The following is a 23,969-nucleotide window of genomic DNA, read 5'->3' on the forward strand; positions in this document are numbered from 1 at the left end:
ACATCACCCTGATACCAAAAGTAGATAGGGACACAACAAAAAGGAAAACTACAGACCAATATCCTGATGAACAAAGATGCCAAAATATTAAACAAGATCCTGGCCAACCAGATACAGCAGTATATCAAAAAGACTGTCCATCACGACCAAGTGGGATTTATACCAGGAATGCAAGGTTGGTTTAACATATGTAAGTCAATCAATGTCATTCACCACATCAATAAAAGCAAAACTAAAAACCACATGGTTATCTCAATACATGCAGAGAATACCTTTGACAAAATCCAACACCCATTCATGCTCAAAACACTACAAAAAATGGGAATAGATGGGAAATTCCTCAAGATAGTGGAGTCCATATATAGCAAACCTACAACCAACATCATAGTCAATGAGCAGAAGCTGAAAGATTTTCCCTCAGATCAGGGACTAGACAGGGAAGTCCACTATCACCATTACTCTTCAACATAGTATCAGAAGTTCTTGCCATAGCAATCAGGCAAGAGAAAGAACTCAAAGGAATACAGATTGGAAGGGAAGAAGTCAACCTCTCATTATTTGCAGGTGATATAATAGTATATATAGAAAAACCTAAAGAATCCAGCAGAAAACTACTGTAAGTTATTAGGCAATATAGCAAGGTGTCAGGCTACAAAATTAGTGGCATTTCCTTATGCAAACACTGAATCTGAAGAAGGAAGACATCCAGAAATCACTCCCATTCACTGTTGCAGCAAAATCAATAAAATACCTAGGAATAAAGCTGACCAAAGAAGTGAAAGACTTATATATGAGTCACTATTCAAGGAAATAGAAACTGATACCAAGAAATGGAAAGACATCTCATGCTCATGTATTAGAAGAAAAAATATCATCAAAATGAATATTCTCCCCAGAGCCATATACAAATTTAACGCAATACCCATCAAAGTTCCACCAAGCTTCTTTAAGAGAATAGAACAAAAAGTACAGTCATTTATCTAGTCATTTATCTAGTCTACACCTAGGATTGCCAAAACAATCCTGAGGAAAAGAAACAGAGGAGGCATCACACTCCCAGATCTCAAACTATATTATAATGCCATCATCATCAAAATAGCCTGGTACTGAAACGAAAATAGGCACACAGACCAGTGGAACAGAATTGAAAGCCCAGAACTAAACCCCCACACCTATGGACATCTAATCTTTGATAAGGGGCCCCAAAGAATGGAGGAAGGAGGCTCTCTTCAACAAATGGTGCTGGGAAAACTTGGTTGAAACATGCAGAAGAATGAAATTGAACTACCTTATCTCAGAAACAAAAATCAACTCCAAATGGATCAAGGACCTGGATGTTAGACCAGAAACTATCAAATACTTAGAGGAAAACATTAGTGGAACACTTTCCCACCTAAACCTCAAGGACATCTTTGATGATACAAACACAACTGCAAGGAATACTAAATCAGAAACAAATCAATGGGACTACATCAAATTGAAAAGCTTCTGCACAGGCAAAGAAACTATCACACAAACAAATGACCCCATCCAAAAATGGGCAGAGGATATGAACAAAACATTCACTACAGAGGAGATCCAAAAGGCTAACAAATATATGAAAAATCGTTCCAGGTCTCTGATTGTCCTTGTGCTTTGCGCCACGTGAGCTTAACCTGCTGTGCTTCCCGACCCTCTTTACCAGTGTTTTTATAGAAAAACAGTTTTGAAGTCTCTGCTATTCCTGCTAACAAGCAACACAATATGCAAGTCTTGAGAGTCTCATCATCATTTAGCATATTGCTCCTATTTCTATTGTGATTCCTTTAACTGACAGGCAAATAAGAAGTGTGTTGTGTAAATTACAGACATACTGAAACAGTCTAGTTTTCTTTCTGGATGAATTACAGATTGAACCTACTGTATTCAGACACCAGGCTTTATCTACAGCACTCTGTTGGATGCAATATCCTGCACATGCCATTTGGAAGTTGCTCTACATGTAGGTTCGGTGTGCTCTTGGAAATAACTTATTTTCCAAACTTCCTGATTTTAATGATCTATTTCTTTAATATAGAAAATACTGTTCAAGTAGCTATTTAAATTTTTACTACTGCCACTGCTTCTGATCTGCTTGATTTCTAAGCATGAGACTATGTTAGAAACGTGCTTCTCTTGAAATTTAAGTTTACAAAATTTAAACTGTTGGATTATTTCAAACTTCTTATAGCTTTAATATCTTACTGTTAAGAAATACCCATGTGTACCCCTCTCTACTTCTCTCTGTCCTATCCAACAATGACGACATCAATAATAACTACAACAATAAAACAAGGGCAACAAAAGGAAATAAATAATTATTAAAAAAAAAGATCTAAAGACCTTCCAGCCAACAAAAAAGAATAATTCAAATTAGACTTAACCATGCACAAGGGCCTGGGCTTGGGTTCCAGCCACATTTGAATACCTGCATGGGGAAGTTTCTAAAGGAGTGGGAGGACCATGCTGTGGTGTTTCTTGTTTCTCTTATCCTATAAGAAAGAAAGAAAGAAAGAAAGAAAGAAAGAAAGAAAGAAAGAAAGAAAGAAAGAAAGAAAGAAAGGAAATAGTCTGCAGGGAGTAGTAACATCATGCAGGCAGAGAGCACTAGGGATAGACATAGTGGAAGAATGGGAAGTGAAGGTGAGGGGATGCAGAGAGGAGAAGGAAAAAAGAAAAGAAGAAAGCAAAAGTCAGGAACCACATCTGGATGTTTAATTTTGATCCACTAGAATTCGAGCCCCTAACCATTACATAGGAGGGCCTGCACAAAGGAAGCTTTAATCGCAGTGGAGCATTATCTCTGTTTCTATCTGTCCCTTGGGGAGGAAAGGAGGAAGGAAGAGAAAAAGGGAAGAAAGAAGGAGAGAAGGGAGGAAGGAAGGAGAAAATTAAAAAAGAGAAAGAATGAGTCTGTCAAGAGTGGTGAAATCATACAGGCACAAAGTTTCAAAAAATAACCCTAAAGTCAAAAAAGAAAAAAAAAAATAATGCAAATAGATTTAAATTATAATATCAACTAGACCGGAATCAAAACTCTTCACCACTTCATTGTAGAGTCTCTTGGCTTTTACTCATCTAGACATGCACAATTCTAAAAAAGCCCCATCATTCAAAAACTCAAGACAAAATTATATATTAAGATTCACATATTCCCTATAAACAAAAAATCTGGGAGGGAAAAAACACTTTAGTAAAAGGATCAGATGGTATTTATAATCAATCTTTATTTCTTAATAGATGTTTTCTGTAAACACTTTGAGCTAATGAAAACCAGAAAAATTTTATTAAAAGTCATGTATGGGGGCCGGGCAGTAGTGCAGTAGGTTAAGTTAACATGGTGGAAAGGACAAGGACTGGCATAAGGATCCGGGTTCGAGCCCCCGGCTCCCCATCTGCAGGGGTGCTGCTTCACAAGCGATGAAGCAGGTCTGCAGGTGTCTGTCTACCTGTCTCTCCCTCTCTCTGTCTTCCCCTCATCTCTCCATTTCTCTCTATCCTATCCAACAACAAAAACAGCTATAACAACAATAACAAGAAAAAACAACAAGGGCAACAAAAATGGGAAAAATGGCCTCCAGGAGCAAAGGATTTGTAGTGCAGGCTTACCAAGCACCAGCTTTTTACCCTGGAGACAAAAAAAAAAAAAAAAAAAGTCATGAATTTCTTCAAGCACTTACTACACATCTGATATGTGAGGACATATCCAATTTATAGATGCTTTCTAAGACACATGGTGAATATCAAAGAAAAACCTAAAGAAAACACAAAACAAGCAAAAGTAACAAAGATGGGGGTTGGGGGTAAACAACATAATGGTTATACAAAGAGATTCTCATGCCTGAGACTCTGAAGTCCCAGGTTCAATCCCCCACATAAGCTAGAGCTGAGCTGTACTCTGGTTAATTAAAAATAAATAAATAAATAAATAAATAAATAAATAAATAAATAAATAAAATGAAAGGATGGGGGGCATGGAAACGAAGTCAGCACACAGTTTCAATGAAGAGGGTACTCAAAAGTAAAAGTACAAACGGACAAATGTGATGAGGGAGGGGTCGGGGGGAGGTAAATGCTAATTGTATTGCAGTAAATTATGGAACATAGCTCAGACTTCTTATGATATGCCCATTATGGAACAAAAAGGTCTGAAATGGGCACAAAGCACACCAAAAAATGCTCATCATCACTTATTATCAGAAAAGTGCAAATCAAGATAGCACTATGGTATCACTTCACATCTGTGAAAAGGTCTACATCAAAAATTCCTCCAATCCCTATATTTAGGAACAATGGCCTCATAGCTTTGAGTGTCCCCTTGGCAGTGGCATCATCATGTGACTGACTTTGGCCAATGGGAAGTAATCAGATGCTACAAGAAACCTGAAAGATGATTATACTGGGACTTGCCCAATCTTGGTACTACCAGGTGCTTTCCAGATTAACCTGCTGGAGTCTGTGAGTAGAAGTTCCAGTTGCCCTAGTCAAAGGCATAATAAACCAACCAGCTCCATAAACCCACCTGAATAAACATATGAACAGCCAATGAAGTTGGTCAAGATCTAAAGACCCGGGAGTCGGGCGGTACTGCAGCGGTTAAGCACAGGTGGCGCAGAGCGCAAGGACCAGCAGAAAGATCCCAGTTTGAGCCCCCGGCTCCCACCTACAGGGGAGTTATTTCATAGGCGGTGAAGCAGGTATGCAGGTGTCTATCTTTCTCTACCCCTCTCCACTTCTCTCTGTCCTATCTAACAACGACGACATCAATAATAACTACAACAATAAGACAAGGGCAACAAAAGGAAATAAATTATTTAAAAAAAAGTTCTAAAGACCTTCTAGCCAACATAAAAGAATAATCCAAATTAGTGATTTTTGAGTTTATATCAATACTACAAAAACACCTAATCTAGCCATTAGTGGAATGAGATATTTTTTCTGGAGAAAAATGGTTTTTAGAACCAGGACATAGCTCACCCAGTAGAGTGCACAATTTTCTCATGTATGATGATCTGGGCTCAAGACCCCTAGCTACCACATGGGGACACCATGCAGAGGGGAATCTTTACAAGCATGTAATTAGTGCTGTACTACTACTACTATCTTTCCTCCCCTTTGTGTATCCTCTGGTAGTGAAAAAATATATGCTAAAAAGACACCTTAACGTACCTAGTGAAACAGTTCCTACTTAGACCTAGATACTCTCCTCACTTACTTCCTATTATACTTGCCTTAGTCACTCCAAAGCTAACCTTATTAAAGTAAGGACTGCAAAAGCTGAATAAGGGCAAGAGACTGGCATACTTTAACAATGACTATTTAGTTATTAACAGGCCACCCCATCATCTGAGGCCCTATCGGGGAGTCCTGGGATTCCCACACAAACAAAATGAGCCTAGACCTCAAACAGATCCCCCACTCCATTATCACTGGTCATATCCATCAGGAACAACATAATGGACCTCTCTGGGGGTCCCCATAGGACCTTGACTTCAATGTGGATCAACAATGGTAAAGAATGTTCCATCCTCCGAAGGGAGGCTGGATAACATATTCTACCTACCACCTGAAGAAGAAGGGTCCTGAAATTCAACTGGGAATGTAAATTTGGACCTACAGGGTCCAAGAATGCAAGTTTGGACCTACAGGGATGTAGAGGTCACATAGGTTCCTATGCTGAATATGGGTCCCAGATCTAATCAATAGGATTTACAGTCAACAATATTTATACACCTTTCCTATATTAGGGAGCTACTCTCTTTCCTGGTCCAGCTTTCTAGCCCTTTTTCCAGCCATGCCATCATCTCTACAGACAGTAACACTGAGTCCACCTGCATAAGAGATGTCAGGCTCAGGCAAAATCTAATAAAGTCATGGGCCCTTTGGAATATACCTATAATAGACCTACTAGCTATTTTCAAAACAGAGACCCCAAATCTTCATCTGCAATATTCCAGCCTTTAGGTTCATGATTAGTCAACAATTTGTATGGCTTTATATGTTAACTCTTTTTCAGCCACCAGGTTCCAGATGACTTCCCTGGACAGATGACCCCACCAATGTGTCCTAGAGCCCCACATCCCCAGATCCCTGCCCCACTAGGGAAAGAGAGAGACAGACTGGGAGTATGGATCGATTTCTCAATGCCCATGTTCAGCGGGAAGCAATTACAGAAGCAAAGCCTTCCATCTTCTGCACCCCATGGTGATTCTGGGTCCACACTCCCACGGGGTTAAAGAATAGGAAAGCTATCAGGGAAGGGGATGGGATACGGAACTCTGGTGGTGGGAATTGTACCCCTCTTATACTATGGTCTTGTCAGTATTTCCATTTTATAAATAAATAAATAAAATAAAAATATATGCATGAGTCCACATGGAGCAGTGGAATCATCCCCTACTCAAAGTTCCAGAGAAACCCTGGCAGAAAAAAAAAAAAATCTAAGTTTATATTATCCAATCACCACCAGAAGTACTAGTAACACTAAGTCCCCCTCATATCCCCCCCTCCACCACCACCAGAGCACTGCTCAGTTGAGTTAGGATGGTTCCAGAGGGATTGAAACAAGAGATGTAGTTGTAGAGATGATGGTTGGATGCATATCTATAACCTTAGGAAAACTGTGGTGGATTGTAGTGAGGAGACTTAGAACTCTGGTGGTGGGAATGGTGGGGATTTAAACCCCTGTTGTCATGTAGATTTGTAAAAATAAAATCAAATAAATAAAAAGAAAGTGGAATCAGAGCCTCAGGCATAAAAGTCTTTTTGCATAGTCATTATGCTATTTCCACTGCCCAATACATGTGTAAGAATGTGTTCTTACATATTCTTTTCACTTGTATTACTATGTTGATAAACAGAAACCTACATAGTTTAACAACTTTCTCATTTGCTTAAGATATTTACTGCTATATCTTCTATAAATCCTCAAGAACTGGATGCTGTGAAAACTCCCCTCAGTGTGTAGAACTATGAATCACGTTTCCAGTTGGAGGGGAGACAATTCCTCTTATGGAAAAGTTAAGTATCCTGAAATGGTCATTAGCCTTAATAATGAAATGTGTGCATGTGGGTCAAGGAACGATCAATTAACAAGAGTCAAAATTCTCCTTAAAAGATGCCAGATCAGGGTCATCTCAGTAGCAAGATTGGACAGTGTGCTGCACTGCCATGTGCATAACACCGAGGCTCAAACCAGCCTACACTGCACTGAAGTAAGCTATGCTGCAGTGACGTCTTTTCTATTTCTGCCTCTCCCTTTCTATATGAAGTCAGCCAGGAGTGGTGAGGGCCTATTCCCTACCCCAGACCCCACATCCTCAGAAATAAAGATACCAGATTATGAGTGATATTGGAATAATTTTAAATGCTTTTGTTTTTCTTTTCTTTTTTTTTTTTAAAAAGAACCTTAATAACCAACCATTCCAAATATTAATTTCTGGGGGGTCAGGTGGTAGCACAGCGGGTTAAGCGCACATGGTACAGAATATTAATTTCTAATGTATGTGCAAAGATGATGCTTGCAAGAGGTCCATTTAGTCATTTAACTAAATAAACTAACTTGCCGTATCGAGTCAGCACTAAAATCATTTGGAGTAACATCTAAAATCCATAAACTCTATGCCAGGTCAGTGAATCTATAGTCTTGTTTATCTAAAAGAAACTTTAAGACACATGGCATAATTGATTATTTAGTCTTCCTAATTTACAGAAATAAAATAATGTGTCTGTACATCAAGAACTTCTCTTGTGCTACAGGGGTGGAAAGAACCCTTTACTCAACAAGGCTTCAAGCACGAAAGGATCAGTTTATAAGTAGGAGCAGTCTTAGGAATATTTTATTTTTACTATTCTAAAGTCTAGAGTCTGAAATTTACAGTTCTACTATACATCTTAGTATGTGGCAGAACAAATATTATTGTCCTTATATGCTTATGAACCACTCACAAATTTCATTTGGAAAATATGAAGTTTCTTTTTTTCTTTTAATGCCACCAGGGTTGTCAGTGGGGCTTGGTGCCAGTACTGTGAATCTCCCTTGTAACCATTTTTTTCTCTCCCCTGCCCCATCTTTGTTATTTGATAAGACAGACAGAAATTGAGAGGGGAAAGGAAGACAGAGAAGGAGAAAGGCACCTGCAGACCAGCTTCACAGCTCAAGTAGTGTCCCCCCTGCAGGTGGGAAATGGGAGCTCAAACATCCTTGCGTATGGAATTGTGTGCTCAACCTGGTGCATTACCTCCTGGCCCCATTTAGTTTGTTTCTACGCAAAGTCATATTCAAGTCATGCCAATAGTCTTATTATGCCCCAATACCATCTTTTTTAAAATCCTCATTCTCAGCACCATATTTTCATGCTTTAAAAAAATATTTAATTGATGATTGGGGGGTGGGGGGAAGAGTATCATTCTGGCATAAATGGTGCCAGGGGACAAACTCAGGACCTCATGATGGTAAGTCCTGCACTTTACAACTGCAAGACCCCCAAGACAACTGTTTTCATTCTGTTAACTTAGCTGGACAAGCTATGGAGGAGTTTCCTGCTTCTGCATATCCCCTTTTATACTATATTATTAGAGTGCTCTGAGAAAAACAAGATCTTTCTTTTCCACCCCTTTTGTTGCGCTTGTTGTTTGACTGTTGTGGCAGTTATTATTGTTGTTGTGACTGATGTCTTCGTTGTTGTATAGGACAGAGAGAAATCGAGAGAGGAGGGGAAGACAGAGAGGGGGAGAGATAGACACCTGGAGGCCTGCTTCACAGCCTGTGAAGTGACTTCCCTTTGGGGAGGAAGGGTGGGGCTCCAACCAGGATGCTTACTCCAGTCCTTGAACTTTGCGCCACATGCACTACACCGCTGTGCTACTGCCAAACCCCCAAAACAAGATCTTTCTAAGGAGAAGTATATGAAATCCTCTAGAGTCTACTCACAACCTTTGTGACTTGGTTTTCAGCTGCCAGTCTTTCAGACACTCTTTGGCCCAAATAAACCATATTTACATGAAGGTATCACAAATTTTCCAATTCTAAATAATCAGGCAATACAGTAATGTGTCAGGCTATAAAATTAACATTCAAAAGTCAGTGGCATTCCTCTATGCAAACACTAAGTTAGAAGAAATTGAAATCCAGAAATCAGTTCCTTTTTCTATAGCAACAAAAACAATAAAATATCTAGGAATAAACCTAACCAAAGAAGTGAAAGACTTGTATACTGAAAATTATGAGTCACTACTCAAAGAAATTGAAAAAGACACAAAGAAGTGGAAAGATATTCCATGCTCATGGGTTGGAAGAATTAACATCATCAAAATGAATATATTACCCAGAGCCATCTACAAATTTAATGCTATCCCCATCAAGATCCCAAGCACATTTTTTAGGAGAATAGAACAAATGCTACAAATGTTTATCTGGAACCAGAAAAGACCTAGAATTGCCAAAACAATCTTGAGAAAAAAGAACAGAACTGGAGGCATCACACTGCCAGATCTCAAACTATATTATAGGGCCATTGTCATCAAAACTGCTTGGTACTGGAACATGAACAGACACACTGACCAGTGGAATAGAACTGAGAGCCCAGAAATGAGGCCCCACACCTATGGACATCTAATCTTTGACAAAGGGGCCCAGACTATTACATGGGGAAAGCAGAGTCTCTTCAACAAATGGTGTTGGAAACAATGGGTTGAAACATGCAGAAGAATGAAGCTGAATCACTGTATTTCACCAAATACAAAAGTAAATTCCAAGTGGATCAAGGACTTGGATGTTAGATCAGAAACTATCAGATACTTAGAGGAAAATATTGGAAGAACTTTTTTCCGCATAAATTTTAAAGACATTTTCAATGAAACGAATCCAATTACAAGGAAGACTAAGGCAAGTATAAACCTATGGGACTACATCAAATTAAAAAGCTTCTGCACAGCAAAAGAAACCACTACCCAAATCAAGAGACCCCTCACAGAATGGGAGAAGATCTTTACATGCCATACATCAGATAAGAGTTTAATAACCAACATATATAAAGAGCTTACCAGACTCAACAACAAGACAACAAATAACCCCATCCAAAAATGGGGGGAGGAATTGGACAGAATATTCACCACAGAAGAGATCCAAAAGGCCGAGAAACACATGAAAAAATGCCCCCAAGTCTCTGATTGTCAGAGAAATGCAAATCAAGACAACAATGAGATATCACTTCACTCCTGTGAGAATGTCACACATCAGAAAAGGTAACAGCAGCAAATGCTGGAGAGGATGTGGGGTCAAAGGAACCCTCCTGCACTGCTGGTGGGAATGTCAATTGGTCCAACCTCTGTGGAGAACAGTCTGGAGAACTCTCAGAAGGCTAGAAATGGACCTACCCTATGACCCTGCAATTCCCCTCCTGGGGATATATCCTAAGGAACCCAACACATCCATCCAAAAAGATCTGTGTACACATATGTTCTTGGCAGCACAATTTGTAATAGCCAAAACCTGGAAGCAACCCAGGTGTCTAACAACAGATGAGTGGCTGAGCAAGTTGTGGTATATATACACAATGGAATACTACTCAGCTGTAAAAAATGGTGACTTCACCGTTTTCAGCCGATCTTGGATGGACCTTGAAAAAATCATGTTGAGTGAAATAAGTCAGAAACAGAAGGATGAATATGGGATGATCTCACTCTCAGGCCGAAGTTGAAAAACAAGATTAGAAAAGAAAACACAAGTCGAACCTGAAATGGAATTGGAGTATTACACCAAAGTAAAAGACTCTGGGGTGGGTGGGTGGGTGGGGAGAATACAGGTCCATGAAAAATGATGAATGAAATAGTGGGGGTTGTATTGCTAAATGGGAATCTGGGGAACGTTATGCATGTAAAAAAAAAAAAAAGAAGTAGAAACGCAAAGCAGAAAATGACTGAGTTTGGAGTATGGCACCAAAGTAAGAAAGCAGAAGTATACTAGAGTTTGCAGTGAGTACCTCCCTAATACTTCCTCTCCACTTTTCCAAGCTTTGGGTCCATGATTGCTCAACAATTTGTTTGGCTTTGTATGTTAACTCTCTTTTCAGTCACCAGGTTCCAGGTGTCATCAGGATGCCGGCCAGACTTCCCTGGATTGAAGACACCACCAATGTGTCCTGGAGCTCAGCTTCCCCAGAGACCCATCCTACTAGGGAAAGAGAGAGGCAGACTGGGAGTATGGACCGACCAGTCAACGCCCATGTTCAGCGAGGAAGCAATTACAGAAGCCAGACCTTCTACCTTCTGCAACCCTCAATGACCCTGGGTCCATGCTCCCAGAGGGATAGAGAATGGGAAAGCTATCGGGGGAGGGGGTGGGATATGGAGATTGGGCGGTGGGAATTGTGTGGAGTTGTACCCCTCCTACCCTATGGTTTTGTTAATTAATCCTTTCTTAAATAAAAAAAAAAAAATTTTCCAATTCTATCTTTCTTATAAGATGTTTAACAAAAGTAAATAAATAAACCATGTTTGATGAAGATGAATGACAATGCTTTCCTGAAAACTCCCCTTATCCCACCTTGAAAGAATTATATTTCCTTTTGAACTTGCCTAGCGGTTTATTTGTACCCATACGAGTTTTACTAATGATATCTCCTTTAATAGGATCAAATTTAAGAACAGGACCATCTCAGCTCACCACAGACCAATGACCGTGTGTGGCTAGTAATCGATAAACCCTTTCTGAATGTGTTTGTGGTTTTTCAGTCAGATTCAAGCAGCACATTTTAATAAACTGGACCACTAACCTGATTTCCACAGGGAATTGTGCATTTGTGACCAGGAAACTAGAGATTTTACATTCATGGAGTAGTTTCAAAAACTGATTGATTTCAGGGTACATTATTGGCTCTCCTACAAGGGACAATGCACAGTGCTTTACTGTCATTCCTTCTTTGAAGCGTTCTTCTTTGACACCTGGTACTCCTGGAAAACATTAAAAAGGAATCATCTCAAAAAACACAAAGAGAAAATATATCACTTTAATTTTCTCTATCAAAATATTTTATTATGGAGAACAATCTCATTTGTTTTATTAGCCAAATAATATAAGACAAAAACAGAGTACAGAGGGAACTGAGGAAGCTGGGGAGAGCCAGGATGCTTGGTCACTCTTGAGGGAGAGAAAGAGACAAGATGGTTCACATCAAATGGTTAAGTGTTGGATAGTCCCCATGGGGATTATCTTTACTAACAGATTTTTTTTTCCTGGACATTAATTGAATTTGTTGTCTTGTTTTTCAAAACTCCATTTCAGCAAGATGTGAAAAATATGAGACTTATTAGACACTATTTTAAATGTACTTTTCTTCTTTTTTAAATATTTACTTATTTATTCCCTTTTGTTGCCCTTGTTTTATTGTTGTCGTTATTATTGTTATTTGTTACGTAGAATAGAGAGAAATGGAGTGAGGAGGGGAAGATGGGAGTGGGTGTGGGGTGGGGAGATAAGACACCTGCAGACCTGCTTCACTGCCTGTGAAGCAATGTCCCTGCAGGTGGGGAGCCAGGGGCTCTAACCGGGATCCTTACGCCAGTCCTTGCACTTTGCACCATCTGTGCTTAACTCGCTGCTTAGCTGCCTGACTCCCAAATGTACTTTTCTTAACTGTAAACATTACACATATCAAAGGTTTGTATCACAATGAAATGAGAAAAAGGATGTACAAATTGCCTTGGCAAAGTGCAGGCACACAGGAAACATCTGAGAATTTGTAATTATCAATATCTGCTGCCTGATATCTAAAACTGATGAAACCTCAATCACTATTATCACTATTATCCAATCACTATTATCACTATTATCCAAACAAAAAGAAGAAACCTGTTCACAGTAAAAGATAAGCTATTTTCCCAGGTTTCCTCTTTTTGTTTGGATAATAGTGATTGAGGTTTCATCAAAAAAAGGGTTTTATTTCACTCTCTTTCTCTCTACTTGAAATTATTTGCAAGTGGAAATACCTAAGAGATCAAATAGCATAATACAGGCTAAAATCAGAATAATATAAAAGCAGCAGGTCTTTTATGTCTTTTTTTTTTTAGTCTTTTATGACTAACTAACTGCAGTCTCAGAATGTATTTCATGTTGGTATTTTCAGATGGATAATTTTTAGGCTACTGAAAACTAAGATTTTAACTCAAGTGAAGTAAAGTCTTAAAAGTTGATACTTAACTCACTATGTTGACAAGACAACTCAACATTAAGTACAAAATTTTCTCTTTGTAAAAAATATCATTAACTTCAATCTTTCCTATGAATAGATGAGTATTTAATCTGAATTGCAGAAAAAGCCTAAATAAAAATCAGAAAGCAGAATAATGAGCACTGGCTAAGTTCTCCTAACTACCAAGAGTTGGATCTACCAGGAAGTCATGTACAAAGTCCAAACAGATATGGAGGTGGAGGGGGGAAAGCACACAGGATAGAAAAACAAAACAAAACAAAACAAAACATTCCAGCAACCCAGAGAGGACTCACCCTCCAGAACTCACACTTTACCAGTTCAATGCCCCAGCCAACATTGGAGCACTGGAGCACCACACAAAGGGGAAACTTCATGAGTGGTGCTGTGGTGTCTGTCCTTCCTCTATGGCTCTCTCACCCCTCTCTGTTTCTCAACACCTATCCAGAGACTTTTTTCTAATTTTTTCAATAGTAAGTGCTAAGAAGAATATGTAAAGAATATGTAAAGCCTTTCTTTCTCCCTCATAAAAGCACATTTATATTTTCTGATCACTGCCAAAGTGATAATGGTCTCAATATAATTTTTTTTTATTCCACAAGAATTCAGTCTCATGCCTTCCATCATGGTCCTCAAAGAAATGTATCAAAAAAAAAAAAAAAAAAAAAAGGCATCCTCTTTACTTCTAACAGAAGTTTTGGAGAAGGACCACAGTCAAAATAACAGTAACAGGAGACACTGCATTTAGGAGCAAAGCTACTGGAATATTTCCCATCCACTATGACACACAACACTGTGAGCCCCAACCCCACCTCACTCTCTCTGTGCATACAAGCGCTTACCCTTTTCACAATTAAAACTAAACTTTTGACAATCTGATTTATTTATGTCTTTCCTAAAACAAGTTTCTGACACTTCTCCTATCCTGAACAGCTCTTGCTCTTGGGCAATCATCAAATGGATCAGATTAATTATAACACATTCTCATCAAAAGAGGTCAAAGCCAAAACTAATTTACAGATTTTGTATCCTAATGTCATAGAAATAAACTGAGAGGGCTGGTGGTGGCACACCTGGTTGAGCACACATGTTACAATGTGCAAGGATTCAGGTTCAAGACCCTGTCCCCACCTGCAAGGTGAAAGCTTCACAAGTGGTGAAGCAGGGCTGCAGGTATCTCTCTGTCCCTCTCTATCTCCCCACTTCCTCTCAATTTCTGGTTGTCTCTATCAAGTAAATAAATAAACAAAAGATTTGCTTTAAAAAAAAGAAACTGAATAATACATAATAAACATGATATATTGCTCAGTACAGAGATTCCCCCCTCCCCATTTTATTGAATAGGACAAAGAGGAATTGGGAGGGGTGAGGGAGGTAGAGAGGGAGAAAGACACCTATAGACCGGCTTGACTTGTGAAGTTTCCCTCTACAAGTGGAGGGTGGGGAGACTCAAACCCAGATCCTTGTGGAGGAGCCTGTACTTCGTACTATGTGCACTTAATCAGGTGTACCACCACCTGGCCCCCTATAAAGCCTTTAAAAAGGAGCTATTGAGGGAGTCAGGCGGTAGCGCAGTGAGTTAAATACACGTGGCGCTAAGAACAAGGACGAGCACAAGGATCCCGGTTCTAGCCCCCAGCTCCCCACCTGCATGAGTGTCGCTTGACAGGCGGTGAAACAAGTCTGCAGGTGTCTATCTTTCTCTCCCTCTCTCTGTCCTTTCCCCCCCTCCATTTCTCTCTGTCCTATCTAATAACATCAATAACAAGAACAAAAATAACTACAACAATAAAAAAAAGGAGCTACTGGGAATCAGGTGGTAGCAGAGCAGGTTAAGTGCAGGTGGTGCAAAGCGCAAGGATCAACATAAGGATCCCGGTTCAAGCCACCCTCCCACCTGCAGGGGGTCGCTTCACAGGCGGTGAAGCAGGTATACAAGTGTCTATCTTTCACTACTCCTCTCTGTCTTCCTCTCCTCTCTCCACTTCTCTCTTTCCTATCCAAGAATGATGACAAAAATAATGACTACAATAATAAAACAAGGGCAACAAAAGGGAATAAATTTTTTTTTTAAAAAAAGGAGCTACTACCTATACTCCTCAAGCTCTTCCAACAAACCATGAAAAATTGTTCCAGGTCGCTGACTGTCAGAGAAATGCAAATAAAAACAACACTGAGATAGCATCTCACCCCTGTGAGAATGATATACATCAAAAAGTATAGCAGCAACAAACGCTGGAGAAGCTATGGGGAGAAAGAAACCCTTCTGCACTGCTGGTGGGAATGTAAACTGGTCCAACCTCTGTGGAGGGCAGTCTGGAAAACACTCACAAGGCTAGACATGGACCTTCCATATGACCCAGTAATTCCTCTCCTAGGGATATACCCTAAGGACTCCATAATACCCAACCAAAAAGAAATGTGTACACCTATGCTCATAGCAGCAGAATTTGTAATAGCTAAACCCTGGAAGCAATCCAGGTGCACAACAACAGAAAAGTGGCTGAACCAGGTTCCCAGATGCTAGCAGGATGCGACCAGACTTTCCTGGACAGACAATCCCACCAATGTCCTTGGAGCTCCACTTCCCCAGATCCCCTCCACTAGGGAAAGAGACACACAGGCTGGGAGTATGGATCGACCTATCAACGCCCATGTTCAGCAGGGAAGCAATTACAGAAGCAAGACTTTCAATCTGCTGCACCCCACAATGATATTGGGTCCATACTACCATAGGGTTAAAGAATAGGAAAGCTATCAGGTGAGGGGATGGGATACGGAGGTATGGTGGTGGGAATTATGCGAAGTTGTACCCCTCTTATCCTATGGTTTTTGTCAATGTTTCCTTTTTATAAATAAAAAATTTAAAAAAAAAAGAAGAGTGGCTGATAAAGTTGTGGTATATATACACACTGGAATACTACACAGCTATGAAGAACAATGAACCCACCTTCTCTGACCCTTCTTGGATGGAGCTAGAAGGAATTATGTTAAGTGAGCTAAGTCAGAAAGATAAAGATAAGTATGGGATGATCCCACACATAAACATAAGTTGAGAAAGAATAACAGAAAGGGAAACTCAAAGCAGGATTTAACTGAATTTGGAGTAGGGCACCAAAGTAAAAACCCTGGGTTGAGGGTGAAGGTGATGTTCAGCTTCATGGGTTGAGGGAGCGAGGGAGGGGAGGGGGTGGGTGGGATGGGACAGAGTCTTTTGGTGGTGGGAATGGTGTTCATGTTACTCCAATCAATTTGTAGTCATATAAATCACTATTTAATACAAAAGGGGAAAATTGATTGAATGTCTCAAACCTTTTATATCACATACTGAGTCTTTTTAATACATAGGCTGAGTCTTTGATTGTTGACTCTCTTAAAAGCTTAGACTAGGGAGAACAGAAGCAACTAGAGGCACAGCTGTATACAAATAATGTCAAAGGACATAAATTATGGTGATGTTGTGTATGATACAACAAATCCTAACAAAGGGATATTTCAAAGTTAACCCAATTGCCAAATAATATGATTATAGCAATAACTATCTATTGTCTTCTTAAACCCTAAGACAGCAGGAATCTCCTGCTTCCTCTTTAGAGCCTATATTTTCCCCAGTCCTGGAACCTCTAGGGCGGGGCTTACTTTCCTGCATGCTCCTCTCAAGTCATACCAAATGATATTGCATCGGATGATCCCAACCTAATCAACACAAGGAGTTCCACCTCAGCATGCTTCACTTCAGACTGTGTTCAGAGACGTCAGGCATGGAATGTCAACCCTTGAGCCTCATTACTCAGGTGAGACCTTTCATTTCATAGTATTCTCAAATTCCATTCCAGAAGGTTCACTTCCTAACAAAATCAATCCCAAAACCTAGATATAGACCAGGTCCCATAAGATAGTGCATATATTCACATGTATCCATATATTAGGATAAAATATATACTTGAAAACAAAAATATACAATAGTCTGTAGTGAGTCCATATCAAGTTCATAATGAAATAGTGTCTACTTAGACTTAGTTACCCTCCTCACCTACTTGATATATATTACAGTTCTCTCACTCACTCCAAAGCTAACCTTAGCAAAGCAAGGACTGCCAAAGCTGAATAAGGGCAAGAGACTGGCATAATTTAATGATGACTCTTTAGTCACTATCAGGCCACTCCATCAGCTGGGGCCCTATTCAGGGAGTCTTGAGATTCCCAAACAGACATGATGGGCCTAGACCTCGAATAAATCACTTTTTCCATTGTTACCAGTCATCTCGATCAGAAACAATACAATAAACCCCTGTGTGTACCCCCATAGGACCTTGCCCTCAACTTGGATCAACAATGGTAGAAAATGTTCCATCCTACGAAGGGAGACTGGACAACATACTCTATGCTCCACCTGAGGAAAATGGGTCCTGATATTGGGGTAGCTTGGAACTTTCCTACTTATGACCACAGAATGTGAGCTCAGATCTACAGGGATGCAGTGGTCACATAGGCTCCTAAGCTGAATATGGGCCCCAGATCACATCAAATCGATGGGATTTACCGTCAATAATATTTATACACCTTTCCCTTATATGGGAGCTATTCTCTTCCCTGATCCAACTTTCTTGTCCTTCTACCAGCCATGACACCACCTCCCCATACAATAATTAGGATCCACCTAGATTTCAGATTTCAGGCTCAGGCAAACAAATAAAGAAAAAAAAAAAACACTAATATAGCCACAGGCCCTTTGGAATATAACTAAAATATGCCTACTAGCTATCTATAAAATGGAGGGCCTCCCAACTCTTCATCTGCACTATTCCAGCCTTTAAGTCAACAATTTGTTTGGCTTTGTATGTTAACTTTCTTTTCAACCACCAGGTTCCAGATGCTAGCATGATGCCGACCTCACTTCCCTGGACAGACAATCCCACCAATGTGTCCTGGAGCTCCAATTCCCCAGAACCCTGAAACACTAGGGAAAGAGAGAGACAAGCTGGGAGTATGGATCAACCTGTCAACACCCATGTTCAGCGGGGAAGCAATTACAGAAGCCAGACCTTCCACCTTCTGCAGGAAAGCTATCAGGGGAGGGGATGGGATAGAGTTCTGGTAACAGGAATTGTGTGAAGTTGTAACTCTCTTATCCTATGGTTTAATCAATGTTTCCTTTTTATAAATAAATTTTTTTTTTTAAAAAAGATGCTATCAGGGGAGGGGAGGGGATATGAAGTTCTGGCAGTCGGAATTGTGTGGAGTTGTACCCGTCTTATCCTTTTTTTTTTTGTGAGTCTTTCCTTTTTAAAATTAATTAAAATTAAAAAAATAGAAGACTGTGTGCATCATGACCTAGCAGGATTTATACTATAGATGCAAGGTTGGTTCAGTATACATATGTCAGTGAATGTGATCCACCACATCAACAACAACAACAACACACACACACACAAAAATAAAATAAAATAAAAAATTATATGAGTATTCCAAGAGATGCAGAGAAAAGCCTTTGATAAGATCTAGCATCCTTCCATGATCAAAAATTTTGAAAGAACAGGTATAGACGGGAAATTCCTCAAACTAGTTGACTCTATGTATATACAGGAAACCTACAGACAACATGATACACAATGGTGAGAAACTGAAAGGTTTCTCTCTTGAGTCAGGTACAAGGCAGGCTTGTCCATTATCATCACTACTAATCAATGTAGTCTTGGAAGTCCTAGTCATAGCAATTAGATAAGAAAAAGGAATTAAAGGGATACAGACTAGAAGACAAGAAGTAAAACTGTCACTATTTGCAGATGTTATGACAGTATATATAGAAAATTCTAAAGAGTCCGGTAGAAGACCCCTGGAAATTATTGAGCAATACAGTAAAGTGGAAACCTACAAAATATACAAGCTTCAGTGGTATCCCACTATGCAAACACTAAACTAGGAGAAGGAATCCAGAATCAATCCCTTTAACTGGAGCAGCAAAAATAAATCAAATATTTAGGAATAAAGTTAGCAAAGGAAGAGTAAGATTTGTACACTGAAAATAATGAACCACTCTTCAAGAAACTAGAAACAGGAAATTGTGAGGAGCCTCACAAAACCACCCTGCATTTTTCTGCCTCCATGAGCCTGGCATTCCTTAAAACATTAAGCCAGCTCCCCTGCTCCACTCTGTATTACTGATACTAAGGTCTACCTACATAGTCATTGTTTTGCCTGAAAGATCCCCACCCATTCTATTCCTTTGATCTAGCTTCTTTCTACCCTGCCTCCAGGATATTATTAATCCTACCAGTTAAAACCCTCGCAACAGTTGCTAAGGAAGTTTCTACCTTCCCAGCCCCATTTTGCCTTTCTCTGGCCTTTTCCTAGCCATTTCCATTTGCGACTTGCCACTTCCGGGTCTGTCTTTTAAAAGCCTTGGCTATCTAATCAATGAAGAAATTGCACTGCCTCGCTGCCATGTGTTTGGTTCCTGAGTCATCTCCCTCACGTTGCTGAGTGAGTATCAGCCTAGGCTGGCTCCAGTCGAGTTTTCTCCAACCCAGAGACTACACGCCCGGGAAGAGGCACCCCCATGCTAGCCCGTCAATCTGGAACCAGAGAATAGCCAGACTGCCAAAACAATCTTAAGAAGAATAAAAGTGAAGGCGTCACACTTCCTGACCTCAAACTATACTAAAGGGCTAGCCCGTCAATCTGGAACCAGAGAATAGCCAGACTGCCAAAACAATCTTAAGAAGAATAAAAGTGAAGGCGTCACACTTCCTGACCTCAAACTATACTAAAGGGCTGCTATAATCAAAACTATCTTGGCACTGGAACCAAAACAAAGACACTAACTAATGTATTAGAACTGAAAACTGGGAGTCGGGCGGTAGCGCAGTGGGTTAAGCGCAGGTGGCGCAAAGCGCAAGGACCGGCGTAAGGATCCGGGTTCCAGCCCCCGGCTCCCCACCTGCAGGGGAGTCGCTTCACAGGCAGTGAAGCAGGTCTGCAGGTGTCTATCTTTCTCTCCCCCCTCTGTCTTCCCTTCCTCTCTCCCATTTCTCTCTGTCCTATCCAATAACAACCACATCAATAACAACAACAATAATAACTACAACAACAATAAAAAAAGACAACAAGGGCAACAAAAGGGAAACTAAATAAATAAATTAAATTAAAAAAAAAAAAGAACTGAAAACTCAGAAATAAACCCACATACCTATGGACAACTAATTTTTGACAAGGGGACCCAAAACATTAAATGGAGCAAAGAAAGTCTCTTCAGTAAGTGACGTTGGGAAAATTGGGTTGAAAACTGCAAATGAGTAGGGGGGGAAGCGAGTAAGATGAAAGATTTAGAGGTAGTTAAGAGCTGGGAGGATGTGGCGGTAGACTGAGGTAAATCCAAATCTACTCCCAAAATGCCCACTCTGATTCAGGACAAGATAGCTGTCCAACAGAGCCCTCTCCACAGATTCACATCCTCAAGAGGCCCGCCCAGCAGCAACAGTGTGGTCAGTAGTCCTAACTCCACCAGCAGGCCAACCCTGCTTGTCAAGTCCCTAGCACAGTGGGAGGCAGAGAACACAGAGGTCTAAAAGCTGACCCTAGGCAGTGCCAGCCCTGATCCTTCAACCCGAAGGTAGCAGGCAGCCCAGTAATGTGATCGGAAATCCTCTGGGTTCTCATGGGTTATAAGGCTTCAACTAATGAAGATAAACATGGACAAGAGCAGTGTTATCTCCTCTGGGGCTGTCTGCCACAGCAGACAGGGTACTTGAGCAGAAGGAACAAAATGACTTGCTTGCACTGTGATCCTCTCTATCCTTGAACCTCATGCACTGTGACCCACTTAATCCCCATCTCCCCTTCCCACTGTGACTGGCAGATCTACAAGGGCTGTCCCAAGTCAAGGGAAAGGGAAAAGGTAGCAGTTAGGGGAGGGTTGGGAGGATCCACCAAGGACTCAGAATAGGACTTTACCTGTGTAGAGAGACAGTGCCACTTGGCCACCTGGGGTAACGCCAGTGCCAGCAACAAAAGATTCTCATGCTCATTAATTTGGAATCCCAAACACAATCCCAAACCAACTCCCACCCACCCATCCCCAAGTGCATATCTTTATCACTTGGATGAATCACTTGAAAATATCCTTTCCTTTTTTTTTTTTCTTCTTCTTCTTCCTATTTTTTGTTTATACAAGTATCTGATTTGCAATCAAAAGTGCTTCGAAGGGGTTTTAGCAGTTTAATAAATTTTTCACTGAGAAAGGATAGTTTGTTAGTCTATTTAAAAATGTTTCCGGGAAATTCACCAGACATTAACCAATAGGATTTCGGTGAGCTTAGCTTCTGTATTCCTACTGCCACCCAAAAAAAAGGGCAAGGCTCTGCAGCCCACAGGACAAATGAGCACCACATGCCTCCCTCTAGCTAAATCCCAGGACATCCTGGCTCTACTTGGAGACTGAGCTAGCTCAGAGAGCCTGGGGAGAGCTTCAACCCACCTCTAGTATTTTGGGAGATAGGGAAAGAGAACAGACCTCCCCTTCCCAGTACCAGGCAGGCTTGCTAGTTCTAGAAGAGAGCAGGGAATGAGTCTGTACTCCTGAGCTTAGGAGTAAGGGATAGATAAGACTTGCTCAGTATTTACTGTCAGCACAAGGAAAACCAGGAGAGTCTGGCTCCAGGATGCTAAGAAAGTGGGTTGATCTTACACTCCAGGAAGGCCTGAACCCTGAGAGGTCTGTGAAGTACCATCTCTTTTGGTGGCATCAGACTGGTAACTGTTCCTGGTAAATTCCCTCTGTGAAATCACTGCCTTGGCAGCAGACCATTCAGAATCTCAGAATCCAGGTGGAGGGGGGTCAAGGAGAAGCTGTGTACTGCAAAGATTGGTGATAACAGACTTGTTTGTCCATAGGCCTAGGCTACCCTTCACCTCTTTCTCCAGAGCCATGGCTGGGATTGAAGACAGTTTCCCACGATCCCTGGAGCCTGCAGATATCCTTGGACACCTTGAGTTGAACATGCTTAGAGGACTGCCATCCAGAGCGTCTCTGTGTATGCAGTCTGGCTTTCTGGTCTCTCCCAATGCACTGCACCTCATACCTCAGCCAGCCAGACAGCCTCCCAGCTCAGGATGAGTTTTGAAGTAGTTGGTGTAATATTTTGCATTTAGCAGCTCACAGTGGGAATGGTAGCAGTCTGATTTTGCAAGCTCACTACCACCTTTGGTTTGCCTGATTCTCAGGTTTGCCTGGCAGGAGTGTAGGTCAGGCCACAAGCCATGCCCCCACCATACCACCCCCTTAGGAAGAAGGACCAGCCGGCAGTTGAATCAGCAAGTAGTACACAACATAACCCAGGAGCAGCATGAACCAAGGAATGTCTGCAAGTAGACTGAAACAAGTTTTCCATCATTATGAAACCAGAGGGTATTAGTTGAGCCCACAGGCTGTTTGGAGGGGGCATTATTTCCAAGAGTGAGCAAGGGAGATGAATGACTGCTGTTTTTCTAGTTCTAATGCCCTCTCTACAGTATAAATGTATAGTGTCCATCTATGTAAGAATGAGTTCTAGCCCCAGGTAATGCTGTAGTAGAAAACTTAAAAAAGATAACATGAAATATTTAATCAAATATGTTTTACTTAGACCTATGTACCCTTCTCACTTACTTCCTATTTCACTTCCCTCATTCACTCTAAGGCTAACCTTGTCAGATAAACCAAGGACTACAAAAACTGGATAAGCGCAAGAGACTGGCATACTTTAATGATAGCTGTTTTGGTCACTACCAAAAAATCCCATCATCCTGGGCCCTAGTCAGGTAATCCTGTAATTCCCACATAGGTATGATGGGCTTAGATCTCTAACGGATCCCTTTCTCCATCACTAGTCATCTCCACCAGGAACAGCATTGTAACCCTCCTGTGGGACTCTACAGGACCTTACCCTTAATGTAGAGTAACAATGTTAGGAACTGCCCCATTCTCTGAAGGGAGACTGATTCAACACACTCTACCACTTGAATAAGACAGGTCTCGAAATGAGTGTAGCCTAACCATGACCACAGAATGTGAGCTCAGATCTATAGGGATGTAGAGGTTACACAAGCTCCTGAGCTGAATATGGGGCCCAGATCACATCAATGGGATTTACAGTTAACAATATTTATATAGACTTCCTAGCTTTTTACAAATTGGAGACCCCCAAATCTCATCTGCTATATTCTCGCCTTTAGGTTGCTGATTATTAAACAATTTGTTCTGCATTATATCTTAATTTTTTCAGCCACCAAGTCACAGATACCACCAAGTCTCCAACCTGACTTCCCTGTGTGTATGTCCTAGAACCCCACCTCTCCAGATCCCTGGTTCACTAGGGAAAGACAGAAACAGGCTGGGAGTAGCGGGTTGAGCACACGTGGTGCAAAGCACAAGGACCGGCATAAGGATCCCGATTCGAGCCCCCGGCTCCCCATCTACAGGGGAGTCACTTCACAGGTGGGGAAACGGGTCTGCAGGTATCTATCTTTCTCTCCCGCTCTCTGTCTTCCCCTCCTCTCTCGATTTCATTCTGTCCAACAACGAACGACATCAACAACAACACTAATGACCACAACAAGGCTACAACAACAAAGGCAATGAAAGGGGGAAAAAATGGCCTCCAGGAGCAGTGCAGGCACTGAGCCCCAGCAATAACCCTGGAGGCAACAACAACAACAAAAAGAAACAGGCTGGGAGTACAGATCGAGCCGCCAATGTTCATGTCC

The 23,969-nt window shown here is 40.9% G+C and overlaps 1 protein-coding gene across 7 annotated transcripts in view; it reads right to left on the reverse strand.

The window, feature by feature from the left end:
* Positions 1-23,969, reverse strand: part of LOC103114034 (S-adenosyl-L-methionine-dependent tRNA 4-demethylwyosine synthase TYW1) — a 230,545-nt gene that overhangs the window by 73,168 nt on the left and 133,408 nt on the right. For all 7 annotated transcript variants that reach the window (XM_060173557.1, XM_060173555.1, XM_060173556.1 and 4 more), the window contains one exon: positions 11,793-11,970. In XM_060173557.1, the coding sequence (XP_060029540.1) occupies positions 11,793-11,970 (178 nt within the window). The remainder of the gene's footprint in view (positions 1-11,792; positions 11,971-23,969) is intronic.

This window comes from Erinaceus europaeus, chromosome 15 (assembly GCF_950295315.1).
Source record: "Erinaceus europaeus chromosome 15, mEriEur2.1, whole genome shotgun sequence".
Classification (NCBI taxonomy): Eukaryota; Metazoa; Chordata; class Mammalia; order Eulipotyphla; family Erinaceidae; genus Erinaceus; species Erinaceus europaeus.